This window comes from Delphinapterus leucas, chromosome 16 (assembly GCF_059928025.1).
Source record: "Delphinapterus leucas isolate spDelLeu-1000000601 "Yukka" chromosome 16, BTC_Dleu_Yukka2, whole genome shotgun sequence".
Lineage (NCBI taxonomy): Eukaryota > Metazoa > Chordata > Mammalia > Artiodactyla > Monodontidae > Delphinapterus > Delphinapterus leucas.
In genome coordinates, this window is record NC_143144.1 from 48,098,520 (window position 1) to 48,119,713 (window position 21,194).

General features: G+C 37.3%; 1 protein-coding gene across 2 annotated transcripts in view; it reads right to left on the reverse strand.

The window, feature by feature from the left end:
* The window catches only part of PRKG1 (protein kinase cGMP-dependent 1), a 1,173,156-nt gene that overhangs the window by 1,012,671 nt on the left and 139,291 nt on the right, over positions 1 to 21,194 (reverse strand). For both annotated transcript variants that reach the window (XM_022569451.2, XM_022569450.3), the window contains exon 2: positions 3,421 to 3,587. In XM_022569451.2, the coding sequence (XP_022425159.1) occupies positions 3,421 to 3,587 (167 nt within the window). The remainder of the gene's footprint in view (positions 1 to 3,420; positions 3,588 to 21,194) is intronic.

Sequence of the window (21,194 nt, forward strand, 5' to 3'; positions counted from 1 at the left end):
AGCATAAAATCAGCCAAACTTACATGGAACTGATTAGAATTACGGCTTGGGGACATATCAGCATCAGGTTCTAAGATCATGGTCATTTAGTGAGTTTAACTGAAGCAAACAACAGCATCATAGCAAAATCTGTGACTTTGAATACTGGTACCCTGTTTTTAAAAGCATAACAAGATGACTTGCTATTTAGTCAATCTAGCAGTAAAAAGAAGATAAATAAAATATATTAAAATTAGCTTGATGCAATGGGGAAAAAATTAGTATGTTTACCTTTACTTAGGGACATCTGCCACAGGTATTTCTTCTTTATTTTGTTACAAATGTGTTTGTATGTATGAGTGAGTGCATGTGTGCATAAAATCTTTGTTTCCTTCTCTCTTATAAGTCCTTATCATATAACATAAGATGTATTGACTTTATATCATAGTATTTAAGTATTGTTAACTTTACATCATAGTATTTGATTTATGAGGTATTAAGGAGAAGAGTAAACACTACCCACGGACTTTGCATCCTTTTCTGGGAAAAGGGTTTGTTTGTTTTCATTGTACACAGGATCATTATGTCATGTTAGGCAGAAGTATGACCTTATTACTGTCTTTACTTGGAGGCTGAGTATGGTTTAAGGAGATGTATATGGGTGCCAAGTTGACAAGGAATGGACCTGTGATGGTTAATTTTCCGTGTCAACTTGCAAACTCATGACATCCAGATATTTGGTCAAACATTACACTAGACATTTCTGTGAAGGTATTTTTTTTAGATGGAATTAACATTTAAATCATTAGTCTTTGAGTTAAAGCAGATTACTTTCTTAATGTTGGTAGACCTCATCTGATCAGTTGAAGGCCTTAACAGAAAAAAGACTGACCTCCCCTGAGGAAGGTGAATTCTGCCAGCAGTTGGCTTTCAGACTTGAGCTGTTGCATCAACCTTTCCCTGCGTCTCCAGCCTGCTGGCCTTACCCTGCGGATTTTGGACTTGCCAGCTTCCACAATCACGGAAGCCAATTCCTTAAAATAAACCTCTCTCTTAATACCCAGATACACAAACACGCACACACCCTGTTGGCTCTTTTTCTCTGAAGAACCCTCACTACTACATAGCCCTATAGTTAAGAGCTTGGGTTCTGAATCCAGGTTACTTGGGTTCACTCCTAACTCTACTCTAAACCAGTTGGGCCTCAGTCTTCTCATCTATAAAAGGGGATAATAAATATTAGCCCTTAACCTCACGGGATTACTTTGAGAATTAAATAAATTTTATACATGGAAACTGTTTAGAAAAAGCATGCTCTATATGTTGGACATTGAGTTCTAAAAACTCAATAAATATTAACTACGATTTCCAAGCTTCTTCTAACATAGCTAGTAAAGTTGCAGTTAGTCTTAGAAAACACAAATGGCGCGAATAAAAAGAATTTTTTAGAAAAAATATACGAGGAAAACTGCAACACACAGGTTTTCAAAATACTCATTTCTTGAATGGAATATCAATAACGAACATTTGAAAATCGCTGAAGTGAAGTACACCCCGCTTTATACAATAGCTGTGTTCTTAAAAACATACCTGCCAATAAAATACATAAATAATCAAATAATATGAAACTATTGATACGTTATAATCTCATAAATACTTTAAACTTGGTTTCTAATTGTTAATAGTTCTTAACATTTTGCCTCTATATTTATATCCTCCACTTGGCCTCTATATATTTCATCCATTTCTCTCATCCTTCCTGCTCAGTACCCACATATACCCTTGCCCTATAATTTCACCTCCTTTCCCTGCAATTCTCTATCAAGTGTATATTGTTTGTGTTTTTGTTTATTGCATTTTGTTTTTGTTGGAAGAAAGCCTAGCTGAACATTTATGTCCTTCTGGCTTGAGGAAAACTTTATAACACTGACACAAAAGCTGAAAACCATAAAGAAATAAAAATGACAGAAATTAATACTTAAATATCAGGTGCCTGATATATGTCAAAAAAGACCACAAAGAGAAATTAGTGTAGAAAGAACACTTCTTACGTACTGTCAAGTATTTAATGGAAATATTAATACTGATCTTTTCTTATTTATTTACTTTTTAACATCTTTATTGGAGTATAATTGCTTTACGATGGTGTGTTAGTTTCTGCTGTATAACAAAGTGAATCAGCTACGTATATGAATAATACTGATTGCTATTCTACAATGCTTTACACTTTACATTACACATCCACACAACTTATTCCGTACTAACTTCAAAACAATCCTACAAAGAAGTTAGAAAGCAAGTTTTTCAGCATAGGCACTAAGGACAGGGAATTCTTTGCTGTGGGTCGCTGCCCTGTTGAGTAGCACCCCTGGTCTTTACCTAATAGATGCTAGGAGCCTCCCCCCACTTCCACATTCACTCACATTGTAACCACCAGACGTCTCCAGACATTGCCAAATGTCCCTGGGGAACAGAATCATCACCAGTTGAAAACCACTGCCAGAAAGAAATAGTATCTTCTTTTTTATAAGCCGGGTGAAACTCAGTGAAGTTGACTGACTTGCCCAAATACACCCCTCCTCTGAATGACCTAGAAACTTGACAGTTATAGGACTCTGCCATGAATGTTCTGGGTAAAATACGAACTGCCATCAGATAAATCGACTGTGATTTTTCTACGCCAGCCGCCTTGTATTACAGACATTTCTGAACTCACTTTCTTCTCCGCTAATTCAGTCATGATTTCTTCATGGCTTCTTTCTTCCTCCAAAAGGAAAACATGCCATCATAAATTTCAAGTTAGAAAAACACATTATGAAAATTTACATAAGCGCAGAACATATTTATACAGTGCATGCCTCGGGTTTTTTTCAAAGCAGTTTCTACCTTAGTTTGTGCAAGATTTATGAAGCAAGCAATTGCTCTTATTAATCAGGTGGCTAATATACCATCCAACCTTTATGATCTGCCTCTATCAGACACATATGAAACACTGAAAACATTCTCTTTTTATAGAAGCATCATAGCAGGAAACCTAGTCATATACTGGGAGGTAAAAGTAGAGCTAAAGACACTTTGATTATCTGACCAAAAATAGTTCCAAGAGACTTAAGCTTCCATTGAAGCTTTGTGAGTCTGCTCAATGATCTGACAGTGTGTGGTCTTATTCAGTGCAATAAATAGCAATTCTTTCTTTCACGCTATCATCCTTTCCGCAGGTCTGAAAAAATACTAGATTCTCATATTAATAATTCTAAACACAAACACTGCAAATGATTAATCAACCACTAAGCAGTGTCCTACCTCTTTTCAAACTATTTCTCAACAACAACAAAAAGGAAAAACGGAATTATATCGTGCAATGCCTTGCCATCTGTGTGCAGGCTGATAAGATGGAAAGAGAATATTTGAATGTCAGAGGAACATAGTTACAAACCATACCTTCCATGACATACACCAGCGACCCCACATCTCCTTCTTTGATGATGCAACTGTCTTTGCCGTACTCCACTGGGTACATACAGTCCACAATCTCTTGGATCTGCGACAGCTCCAAGTTCTTCATAAAGTCGTTGTCAAGGATGGCTTCCTTTATAAGATCCTTGGACCTATGGTAAGAGAGGGAAGATTTACTGGCAGAGCTGACAAGCGCTTTCACCGTTTGTGGAGTTGAGCAGAGCCAGACAGCATTCAGGCACATTACAAAGGCATTTTCTTGTTAGGAAGCCGATAATTTCCTGACAGACCTGAGAACAAAGTAATTCCATGGCAGCAGGAAAGACATTAAGAAATGTTCCTTTAAGTAAAATATCATTTAATGAATATGCGACCGACAAACAAGCAAAACCATACAATTCCATTTTGTTTTACTTATTTGTTTTACTTATTATTATTATTGTTTTGGGGTTGTTTTTTTTTTGCGGTACACGGGCCTCTCCCTGTTGTGGCCTCTCCCATTGCAGAGCACAGGCTCCGGATGCACAGGCTCAGCAGCCATGGCTCGTGGGCCCAGATGCTCCGCGGCATGTGGGATCTTCCCGGACCGGGGCACAAACCCGTGTCCCCTGCATCGGCAGGCGGACTCTCAACCACTGCGGCACCAGGGAAGCCCTTTACTTATTATTATACACAATTTGTTTACTTATTTTTTTGTGTGCCTCTTCCACTAGACTTTATGCTCTGTGAGGACAGGGATCATTTTTAGCTTTTTCTCTACTATATGCCCAGTGTCTACTACAACGCTAGTTACAGTACAGGTGCTCAAGAAATATGCTGGATTTAAGAAAATAGTAAAGAATTGGATACTTAATTAGCTGTTTGGAAAAACTGGTATAAATGTGACAGTTCTTTATCCACACCCCATGCTTCTTTAGAGAAGATTTATTTCTTCAAGCAGCTTAAATTGAGGTAACTAGGCAGATAAAACTGTATTGAACAAGATGTTTTAAACACAGTATGGTTTACACATGGGATTAAACAGGTAGTCGGCAGGAAAAATATTTACAAATTCTATAATTGGGATTCAGTGGTTAACAGGGAAGTTTTGCAGAACTAGAAATATGGTGATCATTTGATTCTCTGGGATAAGAAGTTTCAAATAAATTCCTAAGGATACAAAACTCAAAGTAAAGAGACACCGAGAAATATTTTGTCAGGAGTTATACAATCAGAGTACTGTCAGAAAAGTCAGAAACTGGATAAGACAAAAGCAAAATCCTTAGCAACACAGAGCGTAAGCAACACATTTGGAATTCTATGTTAAAAGTCTTAATTTGAAAAGCATCTGACTACAAGCTGGTCCTTGTTCACATTTGCTTAACGAGTGGCTTTCAGGGAAGTGACCTGCAGTAGTGAATACTGACTACGGCATTAGCACTCCTCAATTCTTCCTGTTTTCTGTTCTAGACCTCAGTCTAACTGATCTAGCCTTCTCACATTATGTTTTGTAATGATTTAAGTAGTAAAAAGGTATACATAAAAAATTAAAACAATATAAAATTTATCAACATGAAAAATATATCTAGAATGGACTGTTATGATGTAATTAAATTGTTTATGAAGAGTGTTAACAGCATGGAAAAAATCTTATGCTATTTTTAAGTGAAAAAGCATGAAACAGATTGTTTTAGAACACAAAAGCACATGTGTGTGAAATGTAAAGAAAACTGGCTTTCAAATTAGATATGTTTGGGTCCCAATCCTAGAGCAGGTTGTTTTACTTTTCTGAATTTCCACTAACTTGGAAAAAATATCTGCATTACCATGCTCATAGCAGAATTATTTGCAATAGCCAAGACCTGAAAACAACCTAAGTATCCACTGATGGATGAATGGATGAAGTAGTTGTGGCATGTATATATAGATATAGATATAGATACACAATGGAATATTATTCAGCCATAAAAAATGAGAAAATCCTACCATTTGTAACTACACAGATGAATCTTGAAGGCATTATGCTAAGTGAAATAAATCAGACAGAGAAAGACAAATACTGTATGATCTCACTCTATGTGGAATCAAATTTTAAAAAAAACTCATAGAAAAAAGAGATCAGACTTGTGGTTACCAGAGGTGGTGTGGTGGGGAGGGGGAATCTGAGGAAGATGGTCAAAAGGTACAAGCTTCCAGTTGTAAGATAAATAAGTACTAGTGACATAATGTACAAAATAATGACTATAGTTATTAACATTATTGTATGATACAAAGGAAAGTTAAGAGAGTAGATCCTAAGAATTTTCATCACAAGGATAATTATTTGAATTTTCTTTTTCCTTTTCTCTATATGAGATGATGGATGTTAACTAAACTTACTGTGATAATCACCTCCCAATATAGGTAAACAAACCATCATGCTGCACACTTCAAATTTATATGGTGATGAATATCAATTATTTCTTAATAAAACTGGAAAAACTATGTGAAGACTGGTAAAAATATAATGTTACTTTGAGTAAATGGTGGGTGAAAAGGTGGTGGTAGTAATTGCAGTTGCAGTAATAGGAAGAGTAGTAATAGAGTGTACAGTCATGACTTGAAACAGTATCAGAAGGAAATAAAATTCTGGCATTGGTTGCCTTTGGTGACAGAATTATTTTTCTTTCTACTTTTCTCTATAAAATTTTCTAGAATGGGCATGCTTCTTTATATGGAAAAAACTCTTTAATTTCAAAGGCAGTTTATTAAAAGTAACTCTGCTATGAGGAAAAATAAAAATAATAATCTATTTCTCATTTAAATAATGAATTAGATACTTAATTTTTTTTTTTTTTTTGCGGTACGCGGGCCTCTCACTGTTGTGGCCCCTCCCGTTGCGGAGCACAGGCTCCGGACGCGCAGGCTCAGCGGCCATGGCTCACAGGCCCAGCCTTTCCGCGGCATGTGGGATCTTCCCAGACCGGGGCACGAACCCGTGTCCCCTGCATCGGCAGGCGGACTCTCAACCACTGCGCCACCAGGGAAGCCCTAGATACTCAATACTGGTTGACTGTTATTGTCATATTCAATACTACTCTCTTCAATAGATTCTCTTTCACATGGCCTGTGTCTAAATACTAATGGCAGGAATTCTCACCTGATAAAGAGATGGTGATGGATGGCCAGTGGTTAAGAACTTCAGAGTCTTCAGAATAGACTGTACTTAAAAAGTCCTGTTTGTGAGACTTTTACTTTAGTCTGATAGGACTATTTAACTGTATGTTTCTGTTAATTTTTTTTTAAATTCTGGCTTGCTAAAACTTTATTTTTCCTGAGGCAAAGAGTTGTTTCCCTTGAGTATTCAACACAAGATGCAAAACTTTGTCCCCATCTATGATTTTCATAAAATCTCCTTTCTTAATTATCTTCACCATTCCTGACCTCGAGAATACCAGTAGCAACTTCATAGTGACTCCTGAGATCTACTGTTCTACTAATGATCTACTTTTCCAAATAACAGGACTTATTTGATCTTTAAGAAATTAATTTTAATCACATTGCATAATATTCTCTTTACTACAAATTCCTTTATTTTCATTGAGTCAGAGAGTAAGGCCATCAATTGGTTCATATTTTTTAATATAATAAAAACTAGATATTATCAATCCCAGAATACCAACTTGTTTAGCTACAGATGACATCTTATCCTTTGGGAAATAATAATAATGTTCCATTAAAATCTAAGTCCTAGAAATGCTGCAACATTAAAAATAAAGCCCTCTTCCAAGAAGATAATTAGCTACATCCAAAGATAATTGAAGAAAGCCACTTTCTCTCTTCTCATAAACGGTACAACTAACCTGTTTTATAAAGACATCAGAAAAGACGACATAACGCAACCTTACACAATCCCTTAGAATTCTCCAACTTTTCCAAGTGCTTATCACAAACTGGAGGGGAGGGGGGATTTCAGGATGCTCTTACTTCTCCAATTTCATTATAAATGGAGGACATTCAATCTGAAGTCCCTGAAGAAACAAACTGGAGGCTTTCAAACATGCCTTTGTGTTACTTTAAAACAAACTGAGAAATATAGGACCTACGTCTTATCATATGTCCCTTCACAGAGATATTGTCCAATGACATTTGCCTCTGAAACATCCCAAATAACCCCCCTCTGCCTTCACAGAGTAATGTAACTCAAAGATGTTCTTGTCAGTGAGTAATATTTAAAGCCCTGCCTCTTCGTGTAATTTTCCTTTAAGTCATTTCCAATTGAAGGCTCAAAATCTTAGGGCAACTCTCATTAGTGTCCACTTGCTCCAACATAATAAACCATAATCAATCAGAGCCTCCACCTAACTCTTCTTGGAATCTTATCCTTTCCCTAAAGAAACAGTCTAACACACTCACTGTAACTAAGACATCATGCTACATATGCGATAAGTTGAGTTGTGTTATCAGTATGAGAGCTGAGGAAAGCTGCTAGCACAAGTTCCAGAAGGTGGTTAACTGCCCTAACCCCGAGTATATAGCTTAAGAACATTTTGCAAGAATTCAGCAGGCTGACCTGAAAGGCGTAAGAAGCAAATGCCTTGATTTTTTATCCTTCCTGTCTGCTTCTGTGTACAAATAATCTATTTAAAAAACAAAAACAACTTCTTCCATGCCCCAAATTTGTGACAGTTTAACGCAAACAACCGTAAAGGTGACTTGGTTATTTCGAGTTGGCCCTATTGATTTGTCATCGTCCAATTGTCAGTCTCTGAAATATTGGCTATATATAATGGTGCCCTGCTAAATGTGCTCTCCAGGAAAAAAAGAAAGAAAGCCCTGGTTTGTAGTGTTTGCCAATTTCCATGGTATAAATACTCCCACTATAGCCAATTTCAAGCTACTAATGTAAAGTCAACCTGCTTGCAAAAAATTCCTGAAAATTTAACAAGCAGTTCTTATATGAGCCAGTACGTTGGCTCCAATGCATCAGATATAGATTCTTTTTCTAACACCCTAAGAATTTAGTGTGCCTTAATTTACAAATGCTAAAACTAACATGATGGTTCTTTCCTTCCTTAAAAATTTTATTAGGTGGTATAATATCCCCAGATAACTTTATGGCAGGATTAGCAACAGGTCTTCCAAAATTTCAATTTTAAGAAAATGAATTGGAGAGCCCACTTCCCCATTTACTTATTGCAGAGAGAGTTCCTGAATAGACTCAAAGACTAATTGTCTTTCTACACAATCTTAGATAAAAATGGGCAATTCTGAGGTGAGCATAGGGAAATATACAGCTACTTCTCTAACAAGAGAGATGACATTATTCACTATTAATAAACAGAGCCTCATTAGTTTTCTCGACATTAATAAAAGGCTATTCTACATTGTGGTTATCATGTAGTAGCTTGCAATATCTATGTAGCACTAGTGTTATTTCAAAGAGTGGGGAATGCTGTTTCAGACCAAAGTGTCAGGAAGGCTTCTCTGAGCTAAGGACTGCATGATGATAGGATCCAACCAAGCCAAGATCACGGAGAAGAGCATTCTGGGTAAAAGAAAAGACACATACAAAGGTCCGGAGGTTGGAAGGAACTTGATCTGTCCAATTGGTTCAGGAAGGAGACCTGTGTGGCTGAGGCACAGGGTGAGCTAGAAGGAAAGGGAAAGGAGAATGACATTGCAAAGGGAAGCAGGAATCAGGTCTCATATGGTCTTGAAGGCTGCGGTAAAAGAGTTTTATTTCATTCTAAAGCCTTAAGAATACAGTGAAGGGTTGATTATAAGAAGAGGCATGACTTAAGGTAATATACCTGACATAAGGAATAAATAATATAAATTTACTTTAAAATGTTACCGAGTTCATAGAAGCTTCTGTCCTATTTCATCACTTAACAGATACTAGAAGCATCACTTATTATCCTATTAATGAGTTCTTATAACTGAACCTCTCGGGAACCACTGTCTCACAACTCTTACATTTACCTGAACTTCAAATCACTGACTGTTATGCAACTCTTGCATGTTAGAAGAGAACATGGTCTCATCTCCAATTTCCAGCTATCTCCAGTGGCCTAAAAGCAATTCACTCTCCCTTCACAGCCTCTCTTTAGATTAGTTTCCCCCTGAACACATCCCAAGCAATCGTAAATATGCTCAAAACAGCCATGGCCAGAAATGTGAGAATTAATATCTGATCCCTTCATTCAACAAAGACGGCTAGGCACTTTAAAAAACAGTCAAAATTATTACTAAGAATGAAAATCAGCTAAAGCAATTTAAAAATGGTTTACGAAATTTCTATAATCAACTTTTTGACTGAAAAAAACTCTCACTAAATCTTTCTAGCTCTCAAAGGTCAGTCTTAGGCTCAAATGTCAGGAGAAGCAGTAAATGCACTTTCAAGGTCCTTAATCTACAGTATAGTATCTTCAGTTGGCAGCTCAGAAATCCAAACCCCCATTGGTAATTCATGGCTCTTTCACGCAGATACAGTAATTGCATGGCCCCTTAAAAGTGTCTAATTCCAGGAGTCACTGTAGCAAGATAACTCCATGTACATACTGTGAAATATTCAATGAATCATCTAGGAATAAGAAAAACTCATGGAGTAGTCCTCTCACTGCCCCAACTGTTGAGATTCTGCCCGAACAGTAGGTCCTATTTCTAGCCTAACAGCTTTCCTGAGTAAACTCTGTAGGTACAGAGCTAAGAAATATCAACCAGCCCACATTTTTTAAAGATAAAATTTAATCCTGCAAAGCTATTGGCCAATTGAGATATTTCCTCAAAACTGAAAATCAGTTTTCAACAGGTTTCAGACGAAATTTTCACATCAACAAACTCTGCTATAGCTATCCCAATCTTATCACAAAAAGTCATGAAGAAATCAAGACTACTTGCAGCATTCACACCTATAATCAGTATATGATACAAAACATGTGAATCACTGGGACAAAATATATGATAGCAACATAGTTCTTAGGTCGTCAATGATATTAATCTTTTGTCTATTACATGGGTCACAAATAATTTCCAGTTGCCATTTCTCTTCTAACTTTTTTTCTGTAGTACTAAAATAGATGAGTATCTAAATGAAATTTAGATATTATAACTCTAAAGATAAACAATGATTTGGGTCCAGGAGAAGATGGCTACCCCATAGAGTATTTGTTTATTGATGTATCACTTAAGCCTTCTTTTTAACTAATACTCGTATCTTATTCTCATTGACTAGGAATGATGCTAAGTAGCTCTTGAAATCACTAGTTACATGTTAACAAATGAAGCAAACTTGTATTAATGAAAGAAAAAGAAGATATTGCTCTTTGTAGGTGTTTATCAACTTCCAAAAAAATCAATATGAAAGTCTCCCATTCAACTACTGCAGTCAGTCATTCAGTGCTCCAGAGAGGCACTTAACAGTTACTTCACACTAGTGAGCCTAACTCAAAATAGAGCAGTCTCCACAAGAGCCCAGATCAAACTCCTGTCCTATAAACTCCTCTCTCATATCACTGAAGAAGAACTGTGGGGTTTCATCAAACTGTAAACAGCTTTCCATGAGAATAATGACCATTAGAATTCCGGGAGAATAAGACTACACACATTACATTCCAGAATGTAAGAACCATGTGGCTGGATCTATTATGAATTAACTCTATTTTTGAAGTTAAAGATCTAAACTGCAAAACAAAAACAGAGCATTTGGCATATATTTATATGTCTAATTTCAATTCGACATTTCAAAGCAATTTCTTTTTTATCTTTCAAAGCACACAAACAATTGAGATCTCTTAGCATTCATTTGTTCCCAATAAGGTCAACATGGTCACACTATGAACATCCATTAAGTTTCTCATCACCCAGGGTGACCCTGCCTGCGGGGCATAGATTGGGAGCCATGATGTTTTGTCTAGTCCTTTGAAATCCAATAGCTCACGTCATCAGCATCTGTTATGCACTGTCATTTCAATTACTGTAATGGCTTCATTTTAAAATTGATCATTAAAGACATCATTTTAAAAAAATTCTCTTATTCAGTTGCTTTTCAGATTTAATCTCTGAGATAAATTACCTTTCATTTTAAATTGCCTTACATTTGTCTGAATTCAGCATGAGGAAAATAACATGTTTCTCTACCAACCCCCCAAGCCCTAAATGTGCATACTTTCTCTTGGCTGAAAATTATGAGTTGGGTCATTCATCACTTCCTCTAGTGATGCTTCCAGAAAATGAGAGCCAAATTTAGCCTTCTTACAGTGACCTACAGGTCTTAGGAAGGCAGATTTTCTACTTTGATGAACTTGGTTCAATTTCTTCTTCAAACAGCTTAGTTTGCATTAGGCTTTAATACATTAGAATAAATTCAATACATTATACTTTGAGTCTGCCTGAAGGGAGATGGCATATATACTGAAAAATATCTTAAATAACTAAAATTTAAAAACCAAACAATCATGCCCCTAGTTGTGAAAGCTCTGAAGTTTCAAGGCTTCTTAACCAAAGTGAAAAAATTAACCAATAATGACAACATGAGTCATCATCATAATAGTAGTACTAATACCACTACAACTAATATTTATTAAGCGGTTATTCCACGTTCTGCAATGAAAAGCCACCCCTCATGTAAATCTCACAATGACTTGCTAAGTTTGCCATCATGGAACTGAAGCTCAGAGCAGTTATAGAGTCTACCCAATATTGCACAGCCAGTACATGACAAGTAGATGCAAGATTTAAAGATCAACCCGTTTGACTTCCGAGCCACACTCTACTAAACCGTTTGACTTATAAGAACACAATGCTTAACTGTATTCATAATTTGAATAAATTATCCCAATTATAAAATCTAAAAGCAAATATTCTTCTCACTTAACTCTAATTCTGCAAAAGTAAAAATGCTATGCTTGGATAGTATGACCTTTTATCTGCAGAGAGCATTTCATGCTTTCAAAACAATTCCACATCTAACAATTCATTCTATTATTGCCAAAAACCTGTGCAGTAGGTAGAACAGACGTTACTATTATTCCTATTTGACAGATAAGAAAACAGAGACACAACAGGCTAGATGCTGCCAAGTTCAAGTAAGAGATTAAAGCAGAACTCAGGTCTACTGCCTATGAGCATGAAATAAACACTGTTCTGACCTTCCTTCATTACACGCACTTTCATATTTTCTCTGTGTCTCTTGATGCCTTTTTTTCTCTTTGTCTCTCTGTCAGTTTGGCTCTGTCTCTCTGTCTTTCACATACCTTTAGCCATTTTAATGTTTAAACTCTCTTGGACAAAGACTCAACAAATCCACTGCACCAGTATCAGCAGGGAACTCTGGCCATTTGACAATAATTCTATGGTTTTAAAAATTCTGTGATGGTTCATTCAGAGCGATTCCCTTTCTGATCTAATTCATTCTTCACATTACAGAAGTTTGAGCATGTCTTGTAGCTTTTACAGAGAGATGCCCTCATATAGAAACACCTCTTGAATTCAGCAATGTAATTCAACTTGCTTTGATTCCAGTGTGTTCACATGTTTGTTCTCTCCTCTCTATCTTGAGCACACACCCTTTCTCTCTCTCTCTCCTTTCCTTCCTACAAACCCTGCCTCAGATGGACTTGATATACATATGGAGGGGGAAAAAGTACACAAAAATTTACTATTACTTTGGGTGAATATCTGTATTTGAATTCAAAATAAAAAGGAAGCTCTCATTATGCTTATAGGATAAAAAATATAATATTCCAAGAAAAACTGCAAAGTCACCATTTTGTAACTAATATAATTAATGATCTGTAACATATATATATCTGAGAAGTCTGAATATAAGAATCTAAACATCAAATGCTTTCTATATATGTATTGATATTTTTAATAGATATCTAAAATAGAGAATTTATAAATTTAACAAAACATTAGTATAATGGATTATAGATTATGATCTAATGAGTTAGCTATCTCAAATTTTTATTAAAGAAGACAGAGGGGGTAGGATAAAAGGGAGGAAGGGAAGAAGGAAGATAAATAAATGTGATTTTATAACTTGAATCCACTATCTATCATCTTGTACCATGCTGCCCTTTAATGATCTGTCCCTTTCAGGGGCAAATAGTTAATATTTATTGTATTTCCAACATGACAATTCTAGGTTCAAATTTAACCAATGCACATAAATACAAGCAAAAGTGATTGATGGGTTTAAAATACAACAATAATTATCCACAAAGTGATTTTTTTTCAGTGTTCTTAAAGTCTTTTATTCTATGCACATATTTTTGCAAAACAGGGTAATACTATATAACATGGCTTTTCTCTAAATAGTTTCTAACAAACACTTTTCAAAACCAATAGAAATTTGTCATTATTTGTAAGGAATGTTCCTTTGTGTGAGATGTGCACTAATCAAACTCCTACTGTTGGAAATTTAGTTTGTTAGCAGTTTTAACGAGCATGCACTTTGATCCTATGATCCTACTTTGAGGAATACATCCCACAAAGGTAAAGCACTGGTTTCTAAAAGTATATCTACAGAGACATTTATGGTAATATTATTGACAATAGAATAATCACTACAAACAACCTGGATGTTCACAAATAGGGGAGTGATTGAATAATTTATAGCAAATTTGTACTATGAAATTTTGGACTGCTATTGAGAATGGATCAATATTATTTGTAAAAATGACCATGGTAGGGGCTTCCCTGGTGGCACAGTGGTGGAGAGTCTGCCTGCCGATGCAAGGGACACGGGTTCGTGCCCCGGTCCGGGAAGATCCCACATGCCGTGGAGCAGCTAGGCCCGTGAGCCATGGCTGCTGAGCCTGCGCGTCCGGAGCCTGTGCTCCGCAAAAGGGAGAGGCCACAACGGTGAGAGGCCCGCGTACCACAAAAATAAAAAAAATAAAAAATAAAAAAAATTACCATGATATACACTTAAGTGAAAAGTAGATCACAGGCTAATTGTATAATGTGATTTTTTTCATTTTTGAATTTTATTAATTTGTTTAAACAGATTATCATTAGTAATCAATTTTATACACATCAGTGTATACATGTCAATCCCAATTGCCCAATTCATCACACCATCACCACCACCACCCCCACCGCTTTCCCCCCTTGATGTCCATACATTTATTCTCTACATCTGTCTCAACTTCTGCCCTGCAAACCAGTTCATCTGTACCATTTTTCTAGGTTCCACATACATGCGTTAATATACGACATTTGTTTTTCTCTTTCTGACTTACTTCACTCTGTATGACAGTTTCTAGATCCATCCATGTCTCAACAAATGAACCAATTTCGTTCCTTTTTATGGCTGAGTAATATTCCATTGTATATATGTACATATATACGTCGACGGGCATTTAGGTTGCTTCCATGACCTGGCTATTGTAAATAGTGATGCAATGAACACTGGGGTGCATGTATCTTTTTAAATTATGGTATTCTCTGGGTATATGCCCAGTAGTGGGATTGCTGGATCATATGGTAATTCTATTTTTGGGTTTTTAAGGAACCTCCATACTGTTCTCCATAGAGGCTGTATCAATTTACACTCCCACAAACAGTGTGGGAGAGTTCCCTTTTCTCCACACCCTCTCCAGCATTTGTTGTTTGTAGATTTTCTAATGATACCCATTCTAACAGGTGTGAGGTGATACCTCATTATAGTTTTGATTTGCATTTCTCTAGTAGCTAGTGATGTTGAGCAGCTTTTCATTTGCTTCTTGGCCATCTGTATGTCTTCTTTGGAGAAATGTCTATTTAGGTCTTCTGCCCATTTTTGCATTGGGTTGTTTGTTTTTATAATATTGAGCTGCATGAGCTGTTTATATATTTTGGAGATTAATCCTTTGTCTGTTGATTCGTTTGCAAGTATTTTCTCCCATTCTGAGGGTTGTCTTTTTGTCTTGTTTACGGTTTCCTTTGCTGTGCAAAAGCTTCTAAGTTTCATTAGGTCCCATTTGTTTATTTTTGTTTTTATTTCCATTACTCTAGGAGGTGGATCAAAAAAGATCTTGCTGTGATTTATGTCGAAGAGTGTTCTTTCTATGTTTTCCTCTAAGAGTTTTATAATGTCCGGTCTTACATTTAGGTCTCTAATCCATTTTGAGTTTATTTTTGTGTATGGTGTTAGGGAGTGTTCTAATTTTTTTTTGTTGTTCTTTTTTAAAAATTTTTATTCTAATTTCATTCTTTTATATGTAGCTGTCCAGTTTTCCCAGCACCACTTATTGAAGAGGCTGTCTTTTCCCCATTGGATATGCTTGCCTCCTTTGTCATAGATTAGTTGACCATAGGTGCATGGGTTTATCTCTGGGCTTTCTCTCTTGTTTCATTGATCTATTTTTCTGTTTCTGTGCCAGTTCCATATTGTCTTGATTACTGTACCTTTGTAGTATAGTGTGAAGTCAGAGAGTCTGATTCCTCCAGCTCCATTATTTTCCCTCAAGACTGCTTTGGCTATTCGGGGTCTTCTGTGTCTCTATATAAATTTTAAGAATTTCTGTTCTAGTTCCATAAATAATGCCACTGGTTACTTGATAGGGATTGCATTGAATCAGTAGATTGCTTTGGGTAGTACAGTCATTTTCACAATATTGATTCTTCCAATCCAAGAACATGGTATATCTCTCCATCTGTTGGTATCGTCTTTAATTTCTTTCATCAGTGTCTTATAGTTTTCTGCATAAAGGTCTTTTGTCTCCCTAAGTAGGTTTATTCCTAGGTATTTTATTATTTTTGTTGCAGAGGTAAATGGGAGTGTTTCCTTAATTTCTCTTTCAGATTTTTCATCATTAGTGTAGAGGAATGCAAGAGATTTCTGTGCATTAATTGTGCATCCTGCAACTTTATCAAATTCATTGATTAGCTCTGGTAGTTTTCTGGTGGCATATATATAGGATTCTCTATATATAGTATCATGTCATCTGCAAACAGTGACATTTTTACCTTTTCTTTTCCAATTTGTATTCCTTTTATTTTTTTTTCTTCTGTGATTGCCGTGGCTAGGACTTCCAAAACTATGTTGATTAACAGTGGTGAGAGTGGACATCCTTGTCTTTTCCTGATCTTACAGGAAATGCTCTCAGCTTTTCGCCACTGACTATGATGTTTGCTGTGGGTTTGTCATATATGGCCTTTATTATGTTGAGGTAGGTTCCTTCTATGCCCAATTTCTGGAGAGTTTTTGTCATAAATGGGTGTTGAATATTGTCAAAAGCTTTTTCTGCATCTATTGAGATGATCATATGTTTTTTTTTGTTTGTTTTGTTTTGTTTTGTGGTACGCGGGCCTCTCACTGTTGTGGCCTCTCCCATTGCGGAGCACAGGCTCCGGACGCGCAGGCTCAGCGGCCACGGCTCACGGGCCTAGCCGCTCCACAGCATGTGGGACCTTCCTGGACCGGGGCACGAACACGTGTCCCCTGCTTCGGCAGGTGGATTCTCAACCACTGCGCCACCAGGGAAGCCCGATCATATGGTTTTTCTTCTTCAATTTGTTAATATGGTGCATCACATTGATTGATTTGCGTATATTGAAGAATCCTTGCATCCCTGGGATAAATCCTACTTGATCATGGTGTATGATCCTTTTATTGTGTTGTTGGATTCTGTTTGCTAGTACTTTGTTGAGGATTTTGCATCTATATTCATCAGTGATATTGGACTGTAATTTTATTTTTTTTTTAGTATCTTTGTCTGATTTTGGTATCAGGGTGATGTTAGCCTAATAGAATGAGTTTGGGAGTGTTCCTTCCTCTGCAATTTTTTGGAAGAGTTTGAGAAGGATGGGTGTTAGCTCTGCTCTAAATGTTTGATAGAATTCACCTGTGAAGCCTTCCGGTCCTGGACTCTTGTTTCTTGGAAGATTTTTCAACACAGTTTCAATTTCATTACTTGTGATTGGTCTGTTCATATTTTCTATTTCTTCCTGGTTCGGTCTTGAAAGGTTACACCTTTCTAAGAATTTGTCCATTTCTTCCACGTTGTCCATTTTATTGGCATAGAGTTGCTTGTCGTAGTCTCTTAGGATGATTTGTGTTTCTGCAGTGTCTTTTGTAACTTCTTTTTCAATTTTAATTTTATTGATTTAAGTACTCTCCCTCTTTTTCTTGATGAGTCTGGCTAATGGTTTATCAATTTTGTTTATCTTCTCAAAGAACCAGCTTTTACTTTTATTGACCTTTGCTATTGTTTTCTTTGTTTCTATTTCATTTATTTCTGCTCTGATGTTTATGATTTCTTTCCTTCTGCTAACTTTGGGTTTTGTTTGTTCTTCTTTCTCTAGTTCCTTTAGGTGTAATGTTAGATTGTTTATTTGTGATTTTTCTTGTTTCTTGAGGTAGGCTTGTATAGCTATAAACCTCCCTCTTAGAATGGCTTTTGCTGCATCCCAGAGATTTTGGATTGTCGTATTCTCATTGTCATTTTTCTCTAGGTATTTTTTGATTTCCTCTTTGATTTCTTCAGTGATCTATTGGTTATTTAGTAACGTATTATTTAGCCTCCTTGTGTTTGTGTTTTTTACGTTTTTTTCCCTGTAAGTCATTTCTAATCTCATAGCATTGTGGTCAGAAAAGATGCTTGATATGATTTCAATTTTCTTAAATTTACTGAGGCTTGATTTGTGACACAAGATGTGATCTCTCCTGGAGAATGTTCCGTGCGCACTTGAGAAGAAAGTGTAATCTGCTGGTTTTGGATGGAATGTCCTATAAATATCAATTAAATCTATCTGGTCTATTGTGTAATTTAAAGCTTGTTTCCTTATTTATTTTCATTTTGGATGATCTGTTCATTGGTGTAAGTGAGGGGTAAGTCCCCCACTATTATGGTGTTACTGTCGATTTCCTCTTTTAGAGCTGTTAGCAGTTGCCATATGTATTGAGGTGCTCCTGTGTTGGGTGCATATATATTTATAATTGTTATATCTTCTTCTTGGATTGATCCCTTGGTCATTATGTAGTATACTTCCTTGTCTCTTGTAACATTCTTTTTTTTAAAGTGTATTTTATCTGATATGAATATTTCTACTGCAGCTTTCTTTTGATTTCCATTTGCATGGAGTATCTTTTTCCATCCCCTCACTTTCAGTCTGTATGTGTCCCTAGGTCTGAAGTGGGTCTCTTGTAGACAGCATATATATGGGTCTTGTTTTTGTATCCATTCAGCAAGCCTGTGTCTTTTGGTTGGAGCATTTAATCCATTCACGTTTAAGGTAATTATTGATATGTATGTTCCTATGACCATTTTCTTAATTGCTTTGGGTTTGTTTTTGTAGGTCCTTTTCTTCTCTTGTGTTTCCCACTTAGAGAAGTTCCTTTAGCATCTGTTGTAGAGCTGGTTTCACGGTGCTGAATTCTCTTAGCTTTTGCTTGTGTGTAAAGCTTTTGATTTCTCCGTCAAAGCTGAATGAAATCCTCGCCAGGTAGAGTAATCTTGGTTGTAGGTTCTCCCCTTTCATCACTTTAAGTATATCATGCCACTCCCTTCTGACTTGTAGAGTTTCTGCTGAGAATTCAGCTCTTAACCTTATGGGAGTTCCCTTGTATGTTATTTGTCATTTTTCTCTTGCTGTTTTCAATAATTTTTCTTTGTCTTTAATTTTTTCCAATTTGATTACTATGTGTCTCGACGTGTTTCTCCTTCAGTTTATCCTATATGGGACTCGCTGTGCTTCCTAGACTTGGGTGGCTATTTCCTTTCCCATGTTAGGGAAGTTTTTGACTATGATCTCTTCAAATATTTTCTCTGGTCCTTTCTCTCTCTCTTTTCCTTCTGGGACCCCTACAATGCAAATGTTGTTGCATTTAATGTTGTCCCAGAGGTCTCTTAGGCTGTCTTCATTTCTTTTCATTCTTTTTTGTTTATTCTGTTCCGCAGCAGTGAATTCCACCATTCTGTCTTCCAGGTCACTTATCCGTTCTTCTGCCTCAGTTATTCTGCTATTGATTCCTTCTAGTGTAATTTTCCATTCAGTTATTGTATTGTTCATCTCTGTTTGTTTGTTCTTTAATTCTTCTAGGTCTTTGTTAAACATTTCTTGCATCTTCTCGATCTTTGCCTCCATTCTTTTTCCGAGGTCCTGGATCATCTTCACTATCATTATTCTGAATCCTTTTTCTGGAATGTTGCCTATCTCCACTTCATTTAGTTGTTTTTCTGGGGTTGTATCTTGTTCCTTCATCTGGTACATAGCCGTCTGCCTTTTCATCTTGTCTATCTTTCTGTGAATGTGGTTTTTGTTCCACAGGCTGCAGAATTGTAGTTCTTCTTGCTTCTGTTGTCTGTCCTCTGGTGGATGAGGCTATCTAAGAGGCTTTTGCTAGTTTCCTGATGGGAAGGACTGGTGGTGGGTAGAGCTGACTGTTGCTCTAGTGGGCAGAGCTGAGTAAAACTTTAATCTACTTGTCTGCTGATGGGTGGGGCTGAGTTCCCTCCCTGTTGGTTCTTTGGCCTGAGCCGACCCAGCACTGGAGCCTACAGCTCTTTGGTGGGGCTAATGGCAGACTGCGAGGGCTCACACCAAGGAGTACTTCCCAGAACTTCTGCTGCCAGTGTCCTTGTCCCCAGGATGAGCCACAGCCACCACCCACCTCTGCAGGAGACCCTCCAACACTAGCAGGTAGGTCTGGTTCTGTCTCCCCTGGGGTCACTGCTCCTTCCCCTTGGTCCCGATGCGCACACCACTTAGTGTGTGCCCTCCAAGAGTGGAGTCTCTGTTTCCCCCAGTCCTGTCAAAGTCCTGCAATCTAATTCCACTAGGCTTCAAAGTCTGATTCTCTAGGAATTCCTCCTCCCGTTGCTGGACCCCCAGGTTGGGAAGCCTGACGTGGGGCTCAGAACCTTCACTCCAGTGAGTGGACTTCTATGGTATAAGTGTTCTCCAGTCTGTGAGTCACCCACCCAGCAGTTACGGGATTTGATTTTACTGTGATTGTGCCCCTCCTGCCATCTCATTGTGGCTTCTCCTTTGTCTTTGGATGTGGGGTATATTTTTGGTGAGCTCCAGTGTCTTCCTGTCGATGGTTGTTCAGCAGCTAGTTGTGATTCTGGTGTTCTCGCAAGAGGGAGTGAGAGCACGTCCTTCTACTCTGCCATCTTGGTTCAGGGTCCCCACGTGATTTTAAAAGTGACCTGTAGTTGCTGCTGACATGAGTGCAGTATTTATGGCAGTAAACCATACCTACAAATCTGCAATATCAGTCCTGAAAATGCATCCATTGTGAAATAAGCTCACAACCATCAGTGAGAGAAGGACAAAAGAAACAGGGAAACCATAAAGAGGTTCAGGCAGACCATGAAGCCAAGGAGATGAATATAATAAATAAATGCAGAAGACATGAGGTTCATTAACACAAAGTGCACTTGAATTGCAAACAACATATTTGCAGGTACATGACCTAACACTGTCTGAATGCCTCGAGCCACTCAAAAGGGGAACTCAAGGGCTTTGGCAGGTCAAGGTTCCGGAAGTCAGAGCCAGGCTACAGAATGGAGAAGAGTTGGTCCCTGAGGTTGTAGGGTACCAAGTAAAAGTGGGGCTAGAGATAAATAGCTTAAAGAATTAAGCCAAAGGCATTTAAGGCAGAGCTAAGCCCAAGACAATGGCTCTTCAAGCTGTGGCAATGAGATGGAACAAAAGGGTTCAGAGGACCAACAGGATGCAGTGCTTCCAGAGTATTTCTGGGTCAGTGGCTCCCAGGATTTCAGGGGACTGTTTCCTGGAGTGGTTGGGTTATAACCTACCCACAGATGTGAATGTGCTATTAAAGATGCAGGGATTGTTGTGCA